This window comes from Malurus melanocephalus, unplaced genomic scaffold (genome assembly GCF_030028575.1).
Source record: "Malurus melanocephalus ecotype Western Australia unplaced genomic scaffold, MMel_1.1 scaffold_14, whole genome shotgun sequence".
Classification (NCBI taxonomy): Eukaryota; Metazoa; Chordata; class Aves; order Passeriformes; family Maluridae; genus Malurus; species Malurus melanocephalus.
Window position 1 is genome coordinate 2,076,061 of NW_026623246.1, and position 23,757 is coordinate 2,099,817.

The following is a 23,757-nucleotide window of genomic DNA, read 5'->3' on the forward strand; positions in this document are numbered from 1 at the left end:
ATGTTCTTSTTAACAAATCATTTTTTAAGGGCACATAGATTTCAGTCATATGGTAATGTCAACTCGGAGCAAGAAGGATAATGTAGTAATTGTTGCAGGGAGAAACTCAGAGATCTAAATTATACAGAGAGCCCTATCCCTGGGATGACACACTCTTAGTCTGCTGATTAATTACTTTGGCCTCAAAACCAGATTATGGTTCCACAGGAGCTCTAGCTTTGATATAGGAGCAAGTATGCTTCTAGCTATGTGACTATAATTAAAATGTTTTGAAAATATTTTGATTTTCACCCCTATTGATGGGTTTTTCTGATAATTGTAAATAATCTCATTCATTTGGTTTGATTTAGTTTTGGAAAATATAGATGTTGATACTGTTAAATCTAATGAGTTTAAGAAGGTTGACCGCTTATTAAATTTATCAACTTTAAAATAAGCCAAATTAGAACATAATTTTGCCACTTCTGGAAAGGGTAATAAAAAAAWTTTTATAAATACATTAATAGCAAAAGGAGGAGCAAGGAAAATCTCCATTCTTTATTGGATGTGCAGGGAAATATAATTACCAAAGATGAGGAAAAGGCTGAGTATTTGAGACCTTCTTTGCCTCAGTTTTCAACAATAAGACTGGTTGTCCTCAGGAAAAATTTATTTAAGAGAAGCACCCTTATAAAATAAGAAGATTAATCCTTGTCCTAACTACGTATTTTAAAACATAAATGTTTCACCTGTTGATTTTATTCAGGGTGTATAAACAAGGGGATTATTGACTGGTGCTGCTGTTTCCCTCTGTTGTATAAATCCTCCTCAATTCAAAGACTATTTATCTGAAAGATAAGTACAAAGGCAAGATAAAAGATATTTATCTGAAAGGGGCTCTAAGAGCACCTTAGGTCTGCTGCAGCCTAGTGTGCTGCAGTTACCACACAGGGCAAAAAGTCTACCCACTAATAAAGAAACACTGTTTGCAGGGAAAATTTACTGAACCTTGTTAAGGAGAAGTTCCTCTCAACTGAACATTTCTCTCAGATCCACAGGAATAATTTTTTTTTTTTTTTTTTAAACAGTTAGGATTGGGAAAGAATAGGGAAGAAAGGTAGAGAGCTCTAAAAAATTCCTTTGCATGTAGGTTCAGGGGCTGTTTTTTCAGAGGAGAGGAGGTTGTTTGTTTGTTTGATGTGGTTTTTTTCTCTACAGTTTTAAAGCCTTAGAAATGTCATTTAAAGGGAAGCCATACTATGGAAGTACATCCAGAAGCAAGTCACGTTACAGGCTCAGTTAGGCAGTGTAATATCATTCATTACACATGCTTGAAAAGATTCATTCATGCCAGGATTCAAGATGGATTTTTTTGTTTTTCCTCAGGAAACAAAGACTACCACTTTTCAATTCTTTTTTTTTTTTTTTTTTTTTTTTTTTTTCCCAACCTGAAATTGGAAGCAATGCTACAAAGGGACCTCAAAATTCAATAGTTATTGCAACTATTGATCAATGAACTGCAAGGGAAAACATTTCAAGGGATGAACTGGATCCTGAAATTTAAATTCCTAGTTTGCTGACAAAATAAATGTTTTGTTAAATTCTTACTGCAATCACACGAGGAAGGCAGCTCCTAATAATAATAACTAGTTCCTAAAAATATGTCAATTAAAGGAGGCAACAATTTTGCAATAAATCTCTCTCACTCTTTGGGATACAATACAGGTGACTGAAATTCTCAAGACTGATAGAAATTTCTGATGGGCACTGACTGATTCATTGATACAATTTCACCATTTGTTTGACCAGGACCATTTTCAGAGATCGTGTAATAATAAAAATCACACCAATAAACTCATAGCTGTGAACTTCAAAAAGTCATTTTCTGCTGGTCAAAAATTATCCATTTTTCTTGTTTCCAGATCTGGAGACCTTTGCCTGATGTTCTTGACTTCCTAAGTAAGTGTCAGATTTTTATTATTGATCAGGGATTTATTTATTTCTTTTTGATCAGGAATTTTTACTMTTTTCTCTGACCAATTGTTAAAAGCCAAATCATACACAGTCTTTTGGAGCAAACCTGATACATATTTTTATGTTACTAAGTTAGGAATTAAAAATTAATAATTTCCCTGGAAACCTTGCTAGATATTTCTATCGTATTCCAATATTTATTAGTATTTTAAATTTATTAAAATAAGGATTGCATTAAGAGGGTTTTTAGTTAAAAAATGAGAGGTTAACACTTGTTTTCTTTAGATGACATCTAGAAATTAAGTGACTTGTTTTCATTTTACCCAAAACCTACAGCAAAGGGTTCTGACAATATTTTTTCACTTTGGGGTGTTTGTAATTTAGAGTCTGGCTTAAACAAATGCCATGGGATGGGGGTTGCCAACATGACAACTGAATACYCCATCTCTTATCCTCTTTTTACTAATAAATCAGTTTTGGTGGCCTCTTAATAAAATCCAGCCTTATGTGAATTCCATTTATCTCCATTAAATTAATACAGTGGTAATAGAAGCAAGTTTTAAGCACCATATGATTTTCAGCATCAATTAACTCAGATACTCCCTGTACTTGTGCAACTTTTAGACATGTACATATTCTAATTTTGTCTCTTGAGCTAATATATTGATACTCCTATTTTAAAGTAAAATCATGCCTCTTCATTTATTTTTGGCAGAGCAGAATGTACAAAGTAAATGGGAAGGGGTCCATTTCAGAATTTTGTGTTTCCCTTTCATTATTACAGAATGYACTGAAGTTGCTACATTTTATTCAGAATCCTGCAGAAACTGATCTGAAATGAAAATGTGAAACTTGGAAACTGATCCTGTGGTCTGAGTCCTACAATCTTTAGGTTGTACAACACCAGAATTATCCCTCAATAATGGCAGGAATACTGCACAAAAAGGACATCGTTCACCTACTGAACCCATTAAAAAAAATTCCATTAAAAGGCAAACCTGTGTAGTTAAAACAGAATAGTTTTTTCTTCCAAATTAGGGCTGCTAAAGTAGGCTCAACTTTGCAGCTAAAATAAAATKATTTAATCCAACACCACATGAAAGGAGAATGTCAGCAATTAAGTGAGACTAGAAAGCTTTGTTAGTGAAGAAATGCCTGGCTGGAGCTTGCCCTCTGAGGCTTTACAAGGGAAACAGTCATTTATTTAGGCAATCACTTGACAAAATACAAAAGAAATAAACTGATAATGGATTGGCACTTGAGGGGAACCAAAGGCTTTTAATGAAACTGCTCTGGACCACCCTCCTCCTCCTAAATATTAAGCTCTCTGAAATGTAACCTTCCAGTAACCTTGCTGGGATGCATGGCKCTGTGATTCACCAGGACACCCCCATTCTTCTCTTTTCAGGCTCCTGCTCACATGGCTCAGGCAGTGCCAGAATGGCAAGTGTTAGGGAGCAGAACAAAGCTGTGATTTTCAAGACAACTGAGGGGATAATACAGACGAGAGTGAATGCAGAACTTCCTGCACCTTTGAGAATGGCAGATGTGGCTGGCAAAATTCCCTGGCTGACAGTTTTAACTGGGTGCTAGGGGTCAGTTTGCCTCACAGCCTTAACCTCCCGGGGACCACACGCTTGGAAACAGAGYTGGTACACTGTTAGCTCACAAAAAAGATGAAATTGTCTTCACCAAATGTCTCATGCCTTCACGGGCAGCAGGGGAGTTCTAACATGTCTAATAAGGATGTCATCTTTAATGAATATGATGTGTTACAATATAAAAATATTAATTACCATTGTACCATAACTTTAATTTCAGAAAATTGAATCTTAGTTGTTTCTCATATGAGTCAGGCAAGATAATTTGATACTTGTCTGGAGAGAGACTTTTGGTCTGGCTGCAATTTGCAAGGGTGAGTTAGCTCAGCTCTGAGATCCACTGGGTCCYACTCCTCCAGAGCTTGAGGTCATTTCCAGGAAGCTACAGTTTCCCATAGTGACTATTCAAACTTTAATTTTAGGTAATGTTAAATAAATAAATTTAAATAAACAAACCCCTTTTGTTAGTGCATCTGCTGGTTTCTTTTGGCCAAAGCACTGAGTTATCTGCTCTTGTTCTTGCTACAAGTTCTGTGCCTTCATCCTTTGTTTTTGAAGGTCCTATGGCTTAGGCAAAAATGTTACCAAAGCTGAGCTCAGAATGGACCTTGAAATAATTCACAGCAGAGTTGCACAAAGGCATGATGGTATTTGTTGAATGTTTACACAAACTGCTGAAGGACAAAACCCCAAAAACTTGAAAATATGTAGAAAAAAGATAATTCATTTGCATTGTATAATAATATATATTTTTATAGTATTATCACAAATACATCTCTGCACTTGTTAAACATATGCTTGACCTCAGAGAAAAAGCAAATTTCTTATCCCATAATACTATGGCAAACAACTATGGTTGTACCTTAGCCAGAGAAGTGTCAAAGTTAGAATTAATTTATTTGTGTATGCAGCCTGTAGTGAAGTACAATTCTTTTGCCTAATTCATATGCAAACAGTAGAWGTGCAATTATAACTTGTGTTATTTATACTGTCTTTATGTTTATGTGAAATATGCATTTCTTATTTTTACAAAGGAAGAAAATGAATTGAAAACYTGTGAGAATTTTTTACGCTTCTGATTAAAAATAAAGACAGAAGACTTAAGAGCCATATCAATGTTGAAAAATATTCATGCCTAATATCTAGACATTTATTTTTGCAATTTACTCTGACTAAATAATTTATATGTGCATTAATATTCATATAGAGTAAAAATGACCAAAGGTAACATGAACCATTAGGGATACTTAATGATTTATCAATGCATAAAGTTTTTTTTTTTTCTGTTTCACAAGTTTTATATAGTATGGCTTGCTATTTTGAAGATTACCTTTCAGGAAATGTTATCCTGAAATTTATCACGGTGTGGCTATTGTATGATGTACTGTCAGAATAGCAACTACTCCTGTCCAGCAGGGACATGTAATCAAAGCAGGGAAACATGGACATCTCCCCAGTCTGCTGCACTGGCCCATCCAAATCCTAAGCTGCTACCACCAGTTTATTCCTGAAATAAGAAGTGCATAAGGAATGTGATCTGATAATTATTACCCTTAAATTGAGATTGACTAGTGTGAGACCTATGAGGGAAGCGTACTTCATATGTCCCTGCATTTACTTTGCTGAGTTTTGGAATCTAATTTGAAAATCTAAAACATTTTTTTCAGCAATATATAATTTTGTTTCAGGACAATTTCTATATATCACTGCAATAAGCCAAATAAATGAAAAAGCCCACGTGAAGTGTTCCATATGGAAAGAATCAAGTGGGACTTGTGTGATGAGCTTCTGGTACTTCAAATCATCAAAACCCATGGGACATATTCAGATTCTGATTAAGGTAATAAAAATCCCCTTTTCTTTTGAATATATTGTATCTGTAAGGGTGTTCATGCTCCCACAGGGTGCTTCAGCACTGTGACATTCTGTTGTTTAGCTGATAGACTGGAAGAGCTCCYACACACCTCCTGCTTCTGTGCTGGTTTTCATTACTCCAGTCTCTCAAAAATGCTTTTAGCATTTCTCTTCCAAGAGAGGCTTCTCTGAAAAGCCACAGAAAATCTTTTAAAACCCTCTTTCCATTTTCCACTCTTCGCATAGAGTACCTTTCTCTTTGATATTCTCCATGTGAAGCTATTTTCACATTTTGCTGCTATTCTTATCGGTAGCTATCAGTATACAGCCCTATTGTACTGATGAGATGACACAAAAAAAAAAGAATTAACAAGCACAAAGTGAGAATAAAATGTAAAAATATTACTTCATTGACTAATTTATATTTTTATATAAATAGGTACAGAGTACATAATCAATTTTACTTAGAARTATCTTTTTCTTCACTAAGTGTGAGATGACCAAAATATCATTTAACAAGCCTATCTAGTTATTAATTTGCAAATGAAAGCATTTGTAAAAAATTGGCTKCTCCTTTGTTGTTCATTAAAAAGGATTAACTGCTTGTAAAAGCAATTTTTAAATCATGGTATGGTTCTGACTAGAAATTAATTCATATGTAGAAATTAATAATTAGTATTTTTCACACACAATGACCAAATATGTCACTTCTAGAATACTAGAAACCTTTGCAAAAGACAGTGAGTGTATTTGTGCTTAYTTGCATCTGTGCAGGGAGTTCTGGCTTTTCAAGTATAAATCGTGGTGTAATTTTTTTGGAATGTCTGTTACCTTCTCTCTACAATATGTCTAATAATGCCTTGGTAAACTGCATTAAYGTTTCTGTTTCATCTCCAATGCATATGTTGATTGACTTTAAATGACAAATTATATTTTTTCCTTGAAAATAAATTACTAAAAATTATTTCTGCAATATTCTGGGTACTATAAAAATATTTTTAAAGCATGAAAAATAGCATATTTCAATACTTTACTATCTAGACATAGAACCTAAGATATGTCTGCCTGAAATATAAAAACAATGAACTCTTTGACAAGCATTAGATTTTTTTCCTCAATTAAAGCAAACACCTACAAATGAAAACAGATCACTGATCAAGTAACTATAGTTAATGAAATGTATTTATACAGGTATTTTTCCTAGAAAGGCACAAATCTGTAAAAGAAGCAAGTGGATTAAAGAAAAATAATAGTCGTTGTTTGAAAATAACTTTCAATTGCTAATATATTAAAAAACAAAACCAAAAATAGATCCCAATAAATGAAATAAATACAGAAACAAATATTTATCTKAACTCAAAGGTCAGATTATGTTCTCATTACATTTATGCACTGTGTAACTTATAGCAACCAAATACTGTAGTTATAAACATTTTAGGATTGCTTAATTTTAGTTATAAGCTAACGTTCAAACTAACTTTGGCAGAAAATAAATACTAGTTGCATCAGGCATATGTGGGTGATTTGCATGTAGTATTTGTGTCATTGTTGATTGTGTTCAGTAATTATTTTTTCCACCCTCAGGATGGACAAAGTGTTTTAATTTATTTTTTCTTTCTATATTAACCTTAGCAGAGGTTTACTAGATAGTTATCCCTATCATAATAACCTGTAGGGATTATTTTCTACTGTACTAAGATTCAAATAGATGACTTTTATGGATTTTTTTTATAAGACAATCAGTAAAATTTCCTTTTTCTAGGTTTTAGGAATATTCTTTATGTTTTCTTTTTATTTTATTCTTATTATATTGAGGCATTGTCCTCTTCTCATTTTCACCTTGTTTTATTATCCTAATAAACTTTCAAGACATTATTTTAATGTTATTTTAAACCCTTGTCTCCAGGGAGCTTGAAGATATTTTTAAAGGCAGTGTGAATAGAAGATGTTTGAGTCATGATTTATCCATTTTTTTTTCTTTTAATGAATGCTAGAATTCTACCTGAATATAGGAAAATTTATTCTCATTATTGCAGATTTTTTTGCAGATCAGCTTAAGTTTACATCTTATGCTACTTATAAGGATCCATAAGTGAATATTTTAATCRGAGTTTCCATTTAGCAGTGTCTGTAAGAATAAAATCTAATTAAACAACACATAGTGATGGGAAGCCATACTGAAGCTTCTCCTGCTGGTTTGAACTGCAAGACCTAGATAATTCTATCCAGATTGAGTATACCTTGATTTAAAATGAAATTAGATCTGTAGGTAGTGATTAGTTGAAAATGCAAGGAAGAGGAGATGATCTGGGAAGTAATTGGCATCTCAGGTTTAAAAACTTAGCAAACTGTTTGTGGCTGAAGTTATCCCGTCCATTGAAAGTTAAACTGACAGTGAAGAYTGTGTCTACAGTGGCAAAGCAATGAGCAAAAAGATGAGAAAATATCTAAAGGCAGAATGAGGAAGACATTTCTCTTCTTCCAGAATTATCCCAGTGGAACAAAAATGGTAATCAAGAGTAAAAAGCCATTTTTAAAAATAACATAGGTCATGGTATRCATTAGGGTCTTTTCTTAATATTTGCTTTGCTTACCAGGAAGCCTAAGAATATTATCTATCATACAGTATCTCAGATTATGAAATAAACAAGAACTAAAACATCATAAAAGGGGTACTGTAGCCAAGCATGGACTTTTTTTGTTAAGGTTTGCAGCTAGAGAAAATAAATACATTTTCCTAATGGAATTTCTCTGAAGTTACTCTTGTTTTGATTTTTTCCTCTTGAAATTGTACTATGCATTCTTTCAAGAAAACCCTCTGCATATTGAATAATAATAATCTAGTCAAAGTGATGGGCTGTTGAACTAGCTGTAAACATATGGTATTCTTCAAACTGACCCCCTCAACATTTATGCAAACAAAAGATGTTGACAGTGCAGCCATTTATGAAGACTGAAATACCCAACTCAACACCCATCTAAATTCAAAGTTTTTAACAGCAGTGTGAAAGCAAACAGAATATTCCCTGAAGAGATCGAGATATAACTAATCAAAATTTTTTACAGTGAGATTTGATATATTCTATTCTTGTCTGTGGCAGTTGTAAGGGATTTCCATCCACTGTAGGAGATGTTTCAAAAATCGAGTGCAGCACATTCACTGTGCCTGTTTTCGTGGTGATGGTGGGGCACCTCATCAGCCATCAGTGATGGTTTATTTTATGAGTCAGAAGAAACAGTGTATTTTTAAGCACACTTTTAGAGTGGAAAGAAAGAATTAATTGGTAAAAAGGATAATGCATTTTATTATTCTGCTGATGGAAACACAAGTTTTCTACTACTGCATAAGTTGTCTCTGCCATAAAAGARGAAACAAGGCCTAGGTAATACAGGAGGAAAGGAGCAACAAAGAATAAAACCATTTGTGGAAAATCATTTTTGTGGTATCAATGTTAATTGCTTTGCAATTAGACATTTTAATTTTAAARGATAATTTATGATCTAGTATAGTTAAGGGAATAGTCTTTCAAAGATTTGAAACAAGCCTCTAAAAACAGATGAATAAGGAAGGTGAAACCTGTCATTAGTAACTGCCTCTGACTGTGACAAAGCCAATACACACAGGATCTCATTAGGAAGTTCCAGTGGACCTTACCCAGGCATTTAATTAATTCCATCCAATTACAGAGGAGCACAGACATATTCAGGAAGACAAGAAGTTCAGGCCAGCTCATGGCACATGAAGCAGGGTCCCATTTACACTGTGGCATCAACAGCCCAACCTGGCCAGGGCAGCAGGCAGCTGGACCAGCATCCAGCCTCCCCCAGCTGCTCAGGCTGRTGCTGCACAGACACTGTCACCTGGCTGCTGCTCCTCAGCAAAAGCTGGAACCCATCACCATAGTCCCTTGTTGCTTTTAACCAGCCCAATGCAGAGAGGAGAGGGTTGGTGATGTAGAAATGTGCGGCTTAGGAAGCGCCACATCTCAGCTGTGGATGATTCACGGTGGATTTTCTAATTCCCTGGTTGTTTTTGGTGGAGCACTCTACTACCCCAGGCTGTCCATATGGAAATCTGCATCAGAGGTGCTGCAGATGCCTGCTAGTATATGCTGGACAACTGTATTTGTAGGATCAACTAGTTTAAGTGACATTTTCACAAATCAATATCCTAGACCATAATATCCTAGACCCTACTTCTGYGGAAAGTCACTCAAGAATGAGGCTTAAGGAAACAGCTTATTCTGCCTCACAGCATAAAATAGAAAGTGTATTTTTACATTGATCCTTCTCACTGAGTGCATGAAAAACAATCGACTCTTCACATTAATGTAGAAATGAGAGACTGCATTGGGATCAGGTAGCCTCAAAGCAGATTGTCTGATCRCCACAAAACTAGGGGAAGAAACTAAATTTTCAGAGATTTGCTTGAATGCTTTACTTAGGAGTTTGATGAACTTCAAATCATGCTTCAAACAATGCAGAATATGTGTAGATTTAATAAACATGGAAATAATGTTTATTCTGTAGACAAAATTAAATAATTAGCAACATTCTTTAAAACTGATARCAAAGTGTAAATTTTCCAAGTATTTGGTTCCACATAGCAGCATAGGAGTAATGGACTTTATTTAATGACTCTCTACAGCTCTCAAAAGGACACAGTTTTAAACAATTTGCTCCTGTTACTGACCTGTGAACTRTTATTAAAACTCATATTTGAGTCAATGAAATGTCTGATCTGACTAATGAGTGAGAGTCAGGGAATATTAGTCCCAAGAGTCTTCAAGGAAATGAGTGAAGATACTGTGAAATACAGTAATAATTATGAAAGGTAACTTTTATGGCATCTTTACTTCCCAGAGAAAGATAATTTTTTGTTTGTGTTTCCTGAATGTCTGACAGGGTTTTCCATCTTTTTAGATATTGTTTCAAACAGGGTTGTTTTAGGCCTGGTTTTGCCACAATGACATGAGCATGTTTCCGAGAAAATTGACAATAAGACAGTGATTAAATAGAAATAAGTCAGTTTTCAGTGAAAGCAAAATTTTTAAAAACCAGTTTACATAGAAGGCACAAAGTTTTTTCAGATGAGTATGTTAAGAACTTGTTTAAATCTTCCTATTGTCTGTTACTGGAAACATATAATTCATTGCATCCCTCTACTGCAACCAGATGAAAGCATTTGTTCCAAAGAGTTGGTGAGAGAAAACAATATATTTGAACATCATTTGAAGGAAAAAGTATTTTGAAGATGAGTTAAAGACTCAACCTTGTGTTTTGGCATCTTTCTTGTGAAGGCAAGAGGTTCATCAGAGGATTTGTAACTTAAAATTATTTTTTTTCTAGAAACACATGTRAGCAAAATTGCTAATATGCGAATTATTAAGAGGTTTCTAAAATTCTTTGAGAAATTGGCCTTTTCCTTCCTTGGGAGGTGAGTGTGATGAATAGTATAGGGTTAGTGTGAGTAGGGAAGTGCCTGGTTATAAAACTGAGCAATCTGACAGATTTAGACACTGATGCACACTGATCCACTGTGGAACACAGCAGCATCCTGTAACACTCTACCTGGAGTGACAAGCCGTGTGTCTCAGAGCTAACACCCCTCTCCTCATTTCTACCCCAGCCTGGCACCACAGAGCAGAATGTCACATGGATAACAAATGCACTTTCCATCTCCTCCACTCTGCGCAGTTCCCCAGTGTTTCACTGAGACCCTTCCCCGAGTCACAGATCCCTGGGAGTGATTCTCTTCACTGATTGTCGGCTCATAATCTCATAGAGAGCTATTACATTGCTGCTTTTTAGCATATCAGACCTTGAAGTGATTTGGGGATCTTTGCAAGTCAGACTTATTTTGCTCTTTTCTAACACTTTTCGGGGCACGTGTTCAACAGTGGATATTGTGATTTAAATGGATCTCAGGGCAGAGTTCTTTGAAGAATCACAGAGCTACAGTTTAACGATTTTTACTGAAGCAACAGACATTGAAATCAGATCTTTTTATAACTGAAACAGACATAGAACTTTGTCTGAATGATTGCCTCTGAGGTATAGCCTTGAGCTTTGAGCATTTTCCACACCTCTTAATTCTTCTTAAGAATTCAGAAATTTAATTAACCTTTTTTTTTTTTTTTTTAAAGGGGATAATAAATAATGCAAAATGTAACCTTCTGCCTGCTGATACTTTTTACAAAGCATAAAGCATTGATCAGATCTAAAATCCCAAATCAGTAGCTAATTTTCCTGATCAACCAAACTTGGAGAAAACCCCACACATTTCTAAGAAATGTTCAAAGAAAAAAAACTGAACATTTCTAAGAGTTCAGCTAGACCTCAAAAAAGACAAAAGAATTTTCTTTTTTTCCTTTCTTCTTTCTCATCCCTTTTTACAYCCTGAAGCCTCTTGGTCTTCCACCAAGAAAAGTATCTTTGTTTTTTCCAAATAAATACTGAATTGAGCAGATGTTGTACCATACAGCTTCAGCTAGATCATATGTAACACTAGCACTCACAGTGCAGAACMTTAATTTGTTACCAGTTTTATATTCCGTTAATGCAACATTTAWTTTTAATTCACAGATCAGTTTTAGTGTTCTGGAGATGCTCTAGTTTCTGGGAGTCCTTGATCTTTGGCAGGCTTGCAGTTTCAAGTCGTAGTGTGCTTAAAATTACTTTGATTAATCAATGAGGGTTCTTAACAYAAGAGTCTCATTTTTATCCTTACAGAATCTTTTCTCAGTTTCTGACCTTCAGCTCTGAATTCTCATTAGCTTCATGAAAAATCAAAACAAATAAAACCTAAAAAAACTCCCAAAACAGTTGTCTTCTTGTATTTGCCATAATTTATTTCACGAAGAGGGAAGGATTTGATTCCAGTTAATTTCATGTGAGAGTAGGATTAGGAWTTTTTTAATACTGTATTTCTGACTGTAATAATTGCATTTGTTTGTAGGTTGATCCCATTGAATTAGGTTGAATTGTCTCACCATATCACGCATTGACATCCAAGGTGCTTGTAGAAAGCAGGTCTTGTTTGCAGCACAGAATGRTAATATCAGTGCAGTGGAAACACCAGCTTCTTCTCACCATTTTATATGGAAACAAACCCAACCACAACTCAGTAACTTCATGTTGCTTGCTGGTGAGAGGGTCRTTGCAGCTCAGAGATTATTTCCTGCCCCTCATGGACCCTCCACAGTCCATTCATAGCTGTTTCTTTTCCTTGTACACTCAAATTCTTCCAATAGCTCTTTCTGTTCAGTCAGGTTTCCAGGTTCCCTCAGCATTTCCCAATGTTCCTCATGCTTTTGCAGCTTGTTTCTTCAAGGGTTTGCCAGGCCATATCTGCAAAGTTAATAAAGATCAGGCAGCTCATATAAGGAATTTTAAACTGTTATTAAAACTAAAGAAACCATGTTAACCTGATTTTCTGTTTAAATTAATGAAGTCGTGAGAGATGACACTGTAATACTAATAAAATCAGGAGTTACAGAGTGTTTGCATTTGCTCTGGAACATGTGGGTGTAACTGTGTGGTCTGCAGGGTATATTTGATTTTGCCTTCAGCAGGAGCACTAAAAGAAGAAGATGAACAGTAACAATCACATTCCTTATCTCCCACATACATAGAGGCTCTTTATCTGTGGTACTAATTTTTCTTTAGCTCCATTTATTTAGATGATATGGAAAGTTKGTGGGGTTTTTGTTTGTTTGTTYGGGTTTTTTAATAAATTGATCTATAARTATGGATCTTATGGGATAAAAAAATAAGTATTGTTTAATCTTCAGCTGTAACACAGGGCTGCAACATGAACCAGGAATAACTGGGTGTGGTCAAAATATGAGCATTTTCTTAACAGGATTGGGGTCTTGTTTTCTAAGGAAAGTGAGCATACCATRCAAATCTACAACTTACCAAACAAACAGAAAACCCCAAGCCTTTGAGACTATACCCACATGATGTGGGTGCTTTTCAGATTATCAAACAAACGAAAATCACCAACCCAACTTTTTGCTTAATTTTTGAATTCATACAAGTGAAAAAAAAAAATCTTATAATGGAAAGCATTCCTGTTTCTGTGATAGCAGTTGCTGAATAAAAATAGAGCGATTTAATTTAATCTTATTTTAATTCTGACATTTACAATAGGAAAAATAATTTAAAATGTGGTGAACAAAAAAGTGCAAGGTAAACTTATTTTCATTTCCTTGCAAAATCATCCCTCTTCTCTAAACCATTAGATGTCACTACACCTTTCTTCTTACAATGAGAGGATAAGGTTTGGTACTCTGGGTGCCATTTTATTAGTAGTAATTTTATTTATTTTATTATTAGTAATTTTATTTATTTTATTATTAGTAATTTAGTAAAATTATTATTTGGTATTAAATTTTATGCAGGCAAATTTCTCTTTCAGTGAAACATAAGAAGAGACTACTGTTGTGGAAAGGTCATGTGAAACCACAGCGGAGAATTAGGCTAATGTAATTGTATAGCAACATTTATTTTCTATACTTAACTTCATTGGAAATTGTGTTTTCTTGTTTAAAATTACAGTGGACGAGGCTCTCGATCTATATTTGGCTGAATCAATAAATCAAGGCACAAATGTGAAGCATCTGTCAGCTTTTAGTTTGCTTAGACCAGTTTTCTGTACGTTGCTGCCATCTCACTTAGGCATAGGAATAAAGTGCTTCTTCTTTTAAGTGGCAGAATGACAAAGCTTCTCTTCCATTCAYCCAATTAAATCTTCRGCCTATATTTAGATGTTATTTGGTCTTCCCCTCAGCATCTCACTGTTGCCTTCCACACTTTCTRCTGAATAGCACAGCTCTGGTATATTACTGTTTTCAAGTTTAATTTAATTTGATCAGTGTGGAAGAAAAACTTCTCTAAATAAGAATTTCCAATGTGATCCAGAACAGGGTATATTTAAATTTTGATCCATGAGGCATCTAATTYATTTCATTGATCAGCGAACACTAGAAGACTCTTGTTATTTATKTCATGGAAATATCATTATTTGTGAAGGATTCTGCAGTGCGCAACATTATTCTGACCATTTTGACAGTGTGATTCAGTTCAGAATTGTGTTCAGTGGGAGTTCAGAGACAGTAGGTTATAAAAAAGTTTATTAGCAGTCAAAAATTATTTAAGTGAATTTCCTTCTCGTTTACACTTTATACACCAGCTCTATTCTTCAAGAATTACTAAAAGAAKGAGATTTCTGCTAGATTTCTTTTCCCAGTCTAGCTGTTTTAGGAGTATGTGGGCTATGGAAAGGAATTAAGAACTAATGAAAATCTTCCCCTGACTCACTGGCTGCACATTAATTAGTCTTAGACTTTCCTTTGGTTGAAAGTATAGTTTGTTAAAGTCTGTATCTCTGGAATTTATTTTCTATAAAAATTACACTCCCCTCCTTCCAAGTTGCACCRAGATTTGTTGCACAGAGAAATGAGGTGTTTACTCAGGTTAGATCTAAGATGTTTTGACAATATTGGTCCAGTAGGATTCTTTTAAAGAGATCTCCTGTCTTAAAAARAYTAATTTTAAAAAGTTTGATGAGAATTTTTACTGTATGTAGTTGAAAACCTGAATAGTTTTACAAATAATATCCACAGAAGATGTGGTCATATGAGAAAGAAAGGTGGAGATGACCATGTGGCAAGAYCAAAATAGGTACACCATGGTAACAAAATTATAATAAAATACCCTAATAAAACACCCTAAAGAATACCATCTYGGTTTCTGAGTATGCCAATCTAATMGCTACAGATTTTATGCAGAGAATGCCATTGCTATAGAAACGTCTTAAATATCATCTTATAGTATTTTTTTTCCATACTGAAATTATGGGATTGAATTTCTACTGTGGAACTGATGGGGAAAGTACATTCTCCCGCAAATCCCTTGGAGTTTTATTATTTTTGGTTGTTTTGTCACTTAGTGGCTATATTTTTATTTGATTTGCCTTTTTAAATGTTACTATATTTCCTCAGTTTGCACTAAAAGGTTTATACTCTTCTGATAATTAGCTCTGTGCTTATTTGCTGCAGGGAATAAATCCATTTAGAAAATGCAGACAAAACTTCTGCACTGTCTGCAAGATCTGGGGAAAAACTGAAGAAGTGGAACCAGAGAATTGAGGTTATCACAGTTACTGAAACTATAAATTAGAAGTGGATAATGTAATAGTTGCTGCACTGAGGAAAAAATTAATGGAAGGACTTCTGAGGGATTGTAATTGAAAACAAAAAGAAAAAATGGAAGAGAAAAAATCACTGAATTTCCTGTTCTAATGTAGYTTTATTTGTATTTGTCTGACAGGCTGAAAGTTATTACAAATTCTCTCATACATATTTGAAGTGAGTCTGGCACGTGTTCCCATATTTGTTTTTAGATGACTCATTTTGCCTTTCTCTGGAAAATTATGTCTGTTACCACAGAMAATGTATTTTAGAAAGAGATCTCTGCACTTTCTCCACCAGGGAGAATTCTAAGAAATATGTTAAGGTCACAGGATTTGCTGTTAAAATGCAATTTGTCCCAGTCTGGGTGGGATTCCTACTACATAAAGTCACAGATCTCCCAGAGCAGCCACTGCTGAAGTCTCTTTAGCTTCTGTTTGTTAATGGTGGGGTTTTACTCCCCATGTCAAAGGGAGTTTTAAGTATGATTTKTCTTGCTGTAAAGCAATCATCTGTAAGAGGAAAGGTGGCTGTTACTTTTCCTACAGATTCCTGTAATCTTGTAACTATGTGTAGAACTGTTCAGTGAGCAGTATTGGGTACCATCAGGAATGTCACCTGGTGAGTATTTGAATTCGGGATATTTCAGTAAATGTTGTCATACACTTATGTAATTTTTGAAAATCTATGCTGCCAATGAAAACACCAACATCTTGTGGCTCTGTCTGCAAGTTTTGGTCTTGTACATCCCCACCATGTATTTACCTATTTATAACTTCACATGCCCTTCAATGTGCTAGGTGGTGACCTTTGGATAGAGACATGTTTGAATAGGAATATCTGTCTAAGAGCCCTCAATTTGTAGAGAATATATTTCATAACCACAGATTAAAAAATTAAATCAGATATCTCATTCCTTGGCATTCTCTGAGAAATGAATAGTCATATCTATTAGATGTTGCAGAGACAGGACTTGAGCATTTCTCATAAAGATGTCTCATTTGCTCAGGATCAATTCAGTGAAGCCTAAAACACTTAATTGAGCTTTGACTATATAAAGARCTTACTATTTTTTTCAGCCTCAGTGTTTTGAGTCCCCTGAGGCTGTCCAGCTCTTCTAATATCCCAGAGGGTCTGTTCTACACTTCTACAAGCCCAAGAGCTACAATCTGATTGAAAAGAATATTCTACTAGAATACAAATAAGCTGTATAGTAGATGTCACAAAGAAAGACAGTTTGAGAGAGAACTATCTCAGAGAACATCCCACTGCACCAAAGCAGGAATGACACCTGACTGACATTAATCACTCTCTCATACATCTGAAAAATATGATACACTTTGATGATTAGTAGGGAATATTTGTGTCAATCCTTGTCCTGCAGATTTGTCACTTTGAAGAAGTGACAGATTAAATATTTAGTAAAACCTTAGAAGTTTTAATGACAGTGTAAAAGAATTAAGAATTACTATTGTCATTCTTAATTTCTAATCTTTTAATTACATTGTCCTGCCTAAAAGAGCCTTACTTTTTCTAAATATGTTTTGCTTGCATCAGATATATGTACTTTTTTCCTTTATTTTATCAAATTTTATTTTATTTTTCTCTCACCAGAATTCCTGAAAAGTTTTCCTACTTCTTCCATTCAGAATTATACAGACAATCAAAATGTTATTAGAGGTGAATAGCTAAATTGAAATATTGACTGAAACAAAATCTCTGGAAGGTTTCAGAAGCTTTGCTCAGCTGAATTTGGTTTGCTTTGGGGCTTTGATTTTCCAAGGCAGTTATARTGATAATTCTTTAATTCTTCATGAACAATCTTCACATTTTGAGAAGCTGAGAGGACTTTCACACAGACTGATTCCATAATTCCCACCTGGTGGGTGCTCTGAGGTCAAGATGCATCATGGATGTCACCACTCCCTCTCAATCTTCATCCAAACTGATAAAGGAAAACATTAATGGGGGGGGAAGAAAAAAAAAAAAAAGGAGAGGATCAGTTAAAGAGTTAAAGATGTATGAAAAAAAGCTGAAATTTGGTAAGTGACTTTTTCCTCCCATATTTCAATATGGTATACAGAGAATTCCCTGTAGGAGGAAAAACATGATAGATTTGAGGCTGCCTCATTTCTGCAAACTTTTTATGATCTTGATTGATAAACTGTTCTGTTACATCTATTACTCTAGAWGCTCTGCATTTATTTAGGTAGTCAGTACAAGTAAGGGGGTCACTTTTATTTTATAAGCCAAGAAATCCTCCATTGCACAGCATTTTGCACACTCTCCTTGTCTGGTACTATGGACTGCTGTCCGTAGTCTTCCTAGAATTTTTGTAACTGTGATTATTTCTCTTTCAAGCTTTGCTTTTCCAAAGTATCACAGTTGCCACAACTCTGAGATGGGAACAATGCAGAGACCTGTGAAATGTGATTAAAACAAAGGTATAACAAGTTTTGAGACAAAACAGAACTAAGTTGCTTGAAATGCTAATCGTCTTATAAAATAGCTTTGATTATTATTGTTACTTAGCCTTAGCAACACAACTGAAGGAAAACCATGTGATCCATGCAATCAAAATTGCATCCCTTAAGCTACCGAAAACCCAAAATCAAACAAAGGTGGATTTTGACAGGAAATGAAGAAGAAATGTATGAATTTGAGGAGAAAGAAGGGCTGGGAGGGCTAGGAAATGAAGAGTGAATGAACTAGTACAAAGTACATAATAAAATCTCTTCCACAATAAGGGCCTGTTTTATTTCTTATAATTGGTAAGGATAATATATGAAATGAAAATATACTTTTTAAGAGCTTAAGCACATAAAAGTATGTTTGATGGAAATACTACCATAGGAATATAAATGGATTCAAATATCAAAAAAGTTTGCTTGGTTATAAACAAAAGCTTGTGATAATGAAGTCTATTAGTTTTAATCATTCTGACAGGATAAATCAAAGTTATAAGTGAAATACTTAGAATAATTTAAAGACAAACCAATAAATTACTCTTGCCTTCCCATTACAGATTTCCAAAATAAGTGAGTTTAAAGTATATCATCTTTTTTAATGAGCAATTTAACTGGTACTTTTACTTATCTAGCTTTTTTTCCTTAGAAAGCATGGGTTTKTTTTTTTTTTTTCTGAAATACATAGTCCTTTATTATAGTGATGTTAATTTTAGAAATGAAAATTGAGGAAAAGATATTTYAGAGAATGAAAATCATCTTAAAACTTTACACAAAGGAGGAAATTAAAGAGGTGGCTGGATGGGTTTTCTCATTAACTCTTATTATGAAAACCTACTAAGACTAATACAGACAGATGGTAATAAAAGGCTTGAAAGCTGAAATACCACTGTTTCATCTTGCTGTTTTCCTTCCGTCTATAATGCACTGTGAAAATGCAATTGTTTGATTTTTTAAAGTTGTCCTTAAAAGTGAAGCCAAATTTTCATGCATGCTGATGTACAGAGGCAGTAGATTGCCTGGATCAAGTAATTTCTCCAATATTTCAATTGATCATCTTCATGCTTCTTTTAAAGTGTTTTTTTTTTATTGAAGGCAGAGACATACTAAAAAGCATGCCTGGTTCCTGCCATAAYGTAACACTGAACATTTTGAGATTTTTTTTTTTCATCCTTTGGATGCATACTTTTCATTGCTGAGAGTCATGAATTTTCATTGCAGTCACTGGAAYCTGAGTAAGCTCATCAGTATCATATTCCTGAAGTAAAACTCATCCTGTTGTGTACTCATCCCTGATTTGTTCCTCTCTTTTGGAACCATTATTCTGCAGATTCTTGCAGTTCTATTGTCTGGTTTTTTTATATTGTTTCTTCATTTCTGCTACCTCAATTTGATTAAAAATTCAGAATCCCAGAGAATGTATCCTGCAGCATCCTTCAGTTTAGTGATGGAAGGTAAATTTTGAGTCTAAAATCTCTTCTTATACTGAAGTTGTTTCTATTTGCCTCAGAGCTACTCTAGGAAGACTTAATAATTCTRGAATTATATGTTTAATGTAGAGCTACAGATTCAGATAATTAGCAGCAATTTTCTAAATGCAACAGTTATACCAACCACAAGAATTATTTATTAGGAGCACAAATTTTCAAAACCTTAGCTAAGGGCAGAGTAATAAATAACTACTACTGTGCCCARATTTTCCTGCATTATTAACAACATGTACAAATGTTTTGTTTGGTTTGTTTGCATACACTTATCAACCTTGCATTTAAAATGCAGAGTGTGTGCCTTGGTCTGAAATAAGGTAGYTGAGATGAGTTATTCTAACTGGTGCTGTTGTGTTTGAACTGCTGAGCTGTCTGTATTGAAATGTTATCAGATTGGTGATTGTCAGGGGTGCCAGAGGACACAYGTGCTCCCTCACCACTCACACCTTCGTGTCCTCACTGGCTGCTCTCATTTTGCTCTGTGTTGTTGTGAAGGAGAGATAGAAGAGACAAAAAAGGAAACAAAGAATACAGGGAAAAGGATGGGAAAGAAAATGTTAAYTTGAATTTTAATTTTCTTGGATGAACAAATCTTGACTTCAGTTCATTTTTGACTCATTTAAATACTTCTGATAATTTGATACTCTCTGAGAATTTAGCTCATGTAGAGCTTTTTTTGCTTGAATGAAATATAAGGTCAAACTCTTTTGGGTTAATTTGCTGTTTACAAGTAACCTTAACAATAACGTTTTAGGAATTTTTAAGATAAAATCTGTAGAAATAAAAACATAGACTCTCTCATGTACTTTGAACATAACTTCAGGTGAAGAAGACACAATAATCACRATAATCACTTCTTTTTTTCAAAGAGGTTTTGCTATACAGCATCAGTCTTCAGTTTCATTGTAGTTTAATGTGATTTTGTTTCAAGCTACTTATGAGAGATTTAGGCCTAGGAAGAGAGCTCTTTAAATTAAGCAAGTATTCTGTGTACTGCAGTGCAGGGGTAGCAACAGCTCAAATCTGTAAGGAAGATGCCCAGAAGCTTCTCCAAACTRGACTCACTCTCAAACAAGAAACTAAAATAAGTAGTTAGATGATTTTAAAAGCATCAGCAAAGATATTRATGGTTCTGTGACTTGAAGAAACACAAATTCGTGGGAAAGGTCTTTAAATTATGGAGAAAAAAAGGAAAAACTGTGACTTTTCTTCCTACTCTCTCTTGTTTCTTTGATGGGCATGTAAAGCTCAGGACTGCAATGCACTATTTGTTGATGAAAGGAGGAAACATGGAAGGAACACACCTCATCATGGGAATACTTCATCTTTAAACTGCTTGATCAGYCATGAAAAGGCTTTAAGAATGTTACTACATCAAGGAAACTAAAAATTCTTTAAAATTAAGTTTATTAATTAACTTCATCTGCACACTATGAAAAAACATTTCATTCTAAATCAAGAAGAAATGCCTGAAAAATAAACTTCCCTCCTGAAATACTCTTGTAAAATAGAGGGATAAAACTAGAGAAAAGAACAGTGACAGTTAAAGTCACATTATKCTCATTCTACGGTATTTTTCTGGGCTTTGCATAACATATTTCGTGTTTAAAAAAATCTTAATCATTAAAACTTGTCTGGAGGATACAGTTTTCAAAGTAACCTGAAAGCAGAGATTTTTTTTTTTTCTGATTGTTTAAAAAAGCATGAAAAAAGAGTTTTACCAAGGTGCTGCAAAAAGGGGAGTCTTTTGATACAGTGWCCCTTAAAAGTATTTTCAAGGTATTAATAACAAACATTTAATGTTTTTTTGATGAATCATTTGAAAACATTCTGTCTCTGATTAAAAAGCCCTCAAGTATATTTGGTTTGAAGAGTCCATGAATATTTAACAAATGTTTTCATTGCCTCCATCCATTTGGTAAGCTCTGTTTCATTTCCTGTGGCTCTGCTGAAATAAATATCTGATGGGAATGAACCAGGGARATATTTTGAAGCCAGCTCAGAATATGAATAGAAGGAGAGGTGCAGATCAAGAACAAAATCTGTGTTTCATCACTSTTTTGCTGCAGACACAACTAGGAAGATTGTCTCATAGAAGATTCTTTATAATTGCATCTAGAATGCTTGCTGTGTTGCTCTGAGAGAAAGTGGATTCTAGGGAAGTCTCTTTGCAACATCTTGCAATGGAAAATCACAAGCTCCTTGTGCATGCTTTGGAGTCAGTTCCTAATTTTGTTCTGGCTCTGTTAGAGATGTTGCCTTGAGAATAATGGTGGTCTCTGCAGGATAGAAAAAAACATTAAAAACTCAGCCACAAAATAAAAGGAATTCTCAGACCAAAAGAAATCCTTCCTCTGCTTTATTCTTACTTTCCCCAGGTGAATTAATGAGGATATTGAGCYTAGCAAGTTGCACCTTCCCCCTGAAGTGCTCAAAAGAGAGACTAAAAACACTTTAGATCGTCCTCAAGCATGAGGATGATTCTGAATTGCAATGGAATGAAGTCATTAAGAAATAATTCCCCTCAGACCATCAGAAAGCAGATAAAAGTCCTATGAATATGAATTTGAATTTTCTGATATAGCTAGGCATATAGACCTACAGATCTAAACAGGTTGTGGTCTTCTTAGAAGTAATTCTGCCATTTTCTGAGAGTGTTTATTACTCAGCGTGATCTGCCAGTGGAAGACTMGGACCCTCTGCCACAAATCAATGTTAAAATATGCCCTTTACTCTCCAGCTTTCCTTAACGATGGCTCCTCACCTCAGCCTGACCTTTCGTTATGTTCAACCCACAGAGGGCAGTGATGTGCAGTTAATAATAACKTTTCAGAGCCTTAAATGAAAACACCATCTACTTTTTAGCAGTCACGGTGTATATTTTTGGGAAGAACTGACAATTTTTTTACGTGATCTATCAATAACATTGAACTCTCAGAATTTCTCAGGTTTAGTTTAGGGAATTTAAAAGTACAGAATTACAAAATAGGTTGTAAAAAATTGTGTTCTGGGGAATTTTCCAGAGCTTTTTTCCAGCAGAATTGTCTGGAAGAAGTCTGAACTAATAAATAGTAAACCATCTACAGGGAAGAAATAAGCTGAAAGCAGAAATACACAGGCTAAGCTAGGATGTGTTTTATAGCACCCCATGGTCCAGTCATCCKGTAAAACTTACGGTGTGACCAACAATAATCTTATTTAACTGTTTTGTCTGCATAAAAGCTACCTGCAGCTAAACTCCTGAGGGGTAGCAGGAAATTGAGAGTCTTGCCCTGACCAACAGCCAGCAGAGTCACCCTAGACACAGAGACAGGAGCATCCACCAAACCCACAGCTCTGAGCCGCCTCTCATCAGCCCTGCAGAGCACAGAAGGGGCTGAGCCTTTTGCTGCCAACCAGCCCAGGCTGAAAAACTGTCCACACYCAGTCTGAGCAGGTGTCAGCAAAAGAATAACCTCTTAAAAGCAGAAAAAAAGGTGACCCTGTGACTTCCAGCCTCCTCTACATTGACCATACTTCTGCTTGTCATGTATCTCTTTTACATATCTTTCCTTCACCAAAATACAAGAGTGAAAAAGGTTGAAGGATTTCTGGATGCAATGGGCAGGCCAAAGCACAGAATAATTTTTTCCATCCCCCTCAGGCCATATTTGTGTTTGTTTTAGAAGCAAACACATTCCAAACATATGAAAGAAATGCCAAAGCACAAGACAGATTAAAAGGTTGGAGAATGCAGAAAACAAAACAATAATTCATGAAACGGAATCTGCAGAGCTTACACACGGTGATCCTCTCATGCCAAGCATGCATCCAGAAGTGTATAGCTTACAGCCCTGAGCCAAGCCAGCTTCACTCTCTGGGCTCAGAGAGAGGGGGAAAGCCAAATTTGCTGCTTGTCTCTCCCTTTCCCACCTCCCCTTGGATGTCAGCTGCAGACAATGTGTAGGGTTTATGACTTTGAAGGGACTTTGCACTCTGGATTGGAATTGCCTTCACACAGTGATGCAGTCAGTGGATGAGGATGATTTTCATTTTGGTATTCAGGGCTGTAGCTGAGCAGGTGAAAAATCAGCCTTTCCTGCTTATGAAGTGCTACGAACTCCTTCTCTGTAGTGTAGAAACTCCTTCTGTGGAACCCAGACAAGAAGAGAAATGTCTCTTTGCATTTTATTTGTGTACTCATATTCAGTAATTTGTGAAG

General features: G+C 35.0%; 1 protein-coding gene across 1 annotated transcript in view; it reads left to right on the forward strand.

Moving 5' to 3' along the window:
- Positions 1-23,757, forward strand: part of MALRD1 (MAM and LDL receptor class A domain containing 1) — a 211,258-nt gene that overhangs the window by 96,484 nt on the left and 91,017 nt on the right. The window contains 3 exon segments of the mRNA XM_057384351.1: positions 3,362-3,567; positions 3,570-3,605; positions 5,243-5,394. Of these exon segments, the coding sequence (XP_057240334.1) occupies positions 3,362-3,567; positions 3,570-3,605; positions 5,243-5,394 (394 nt within the window).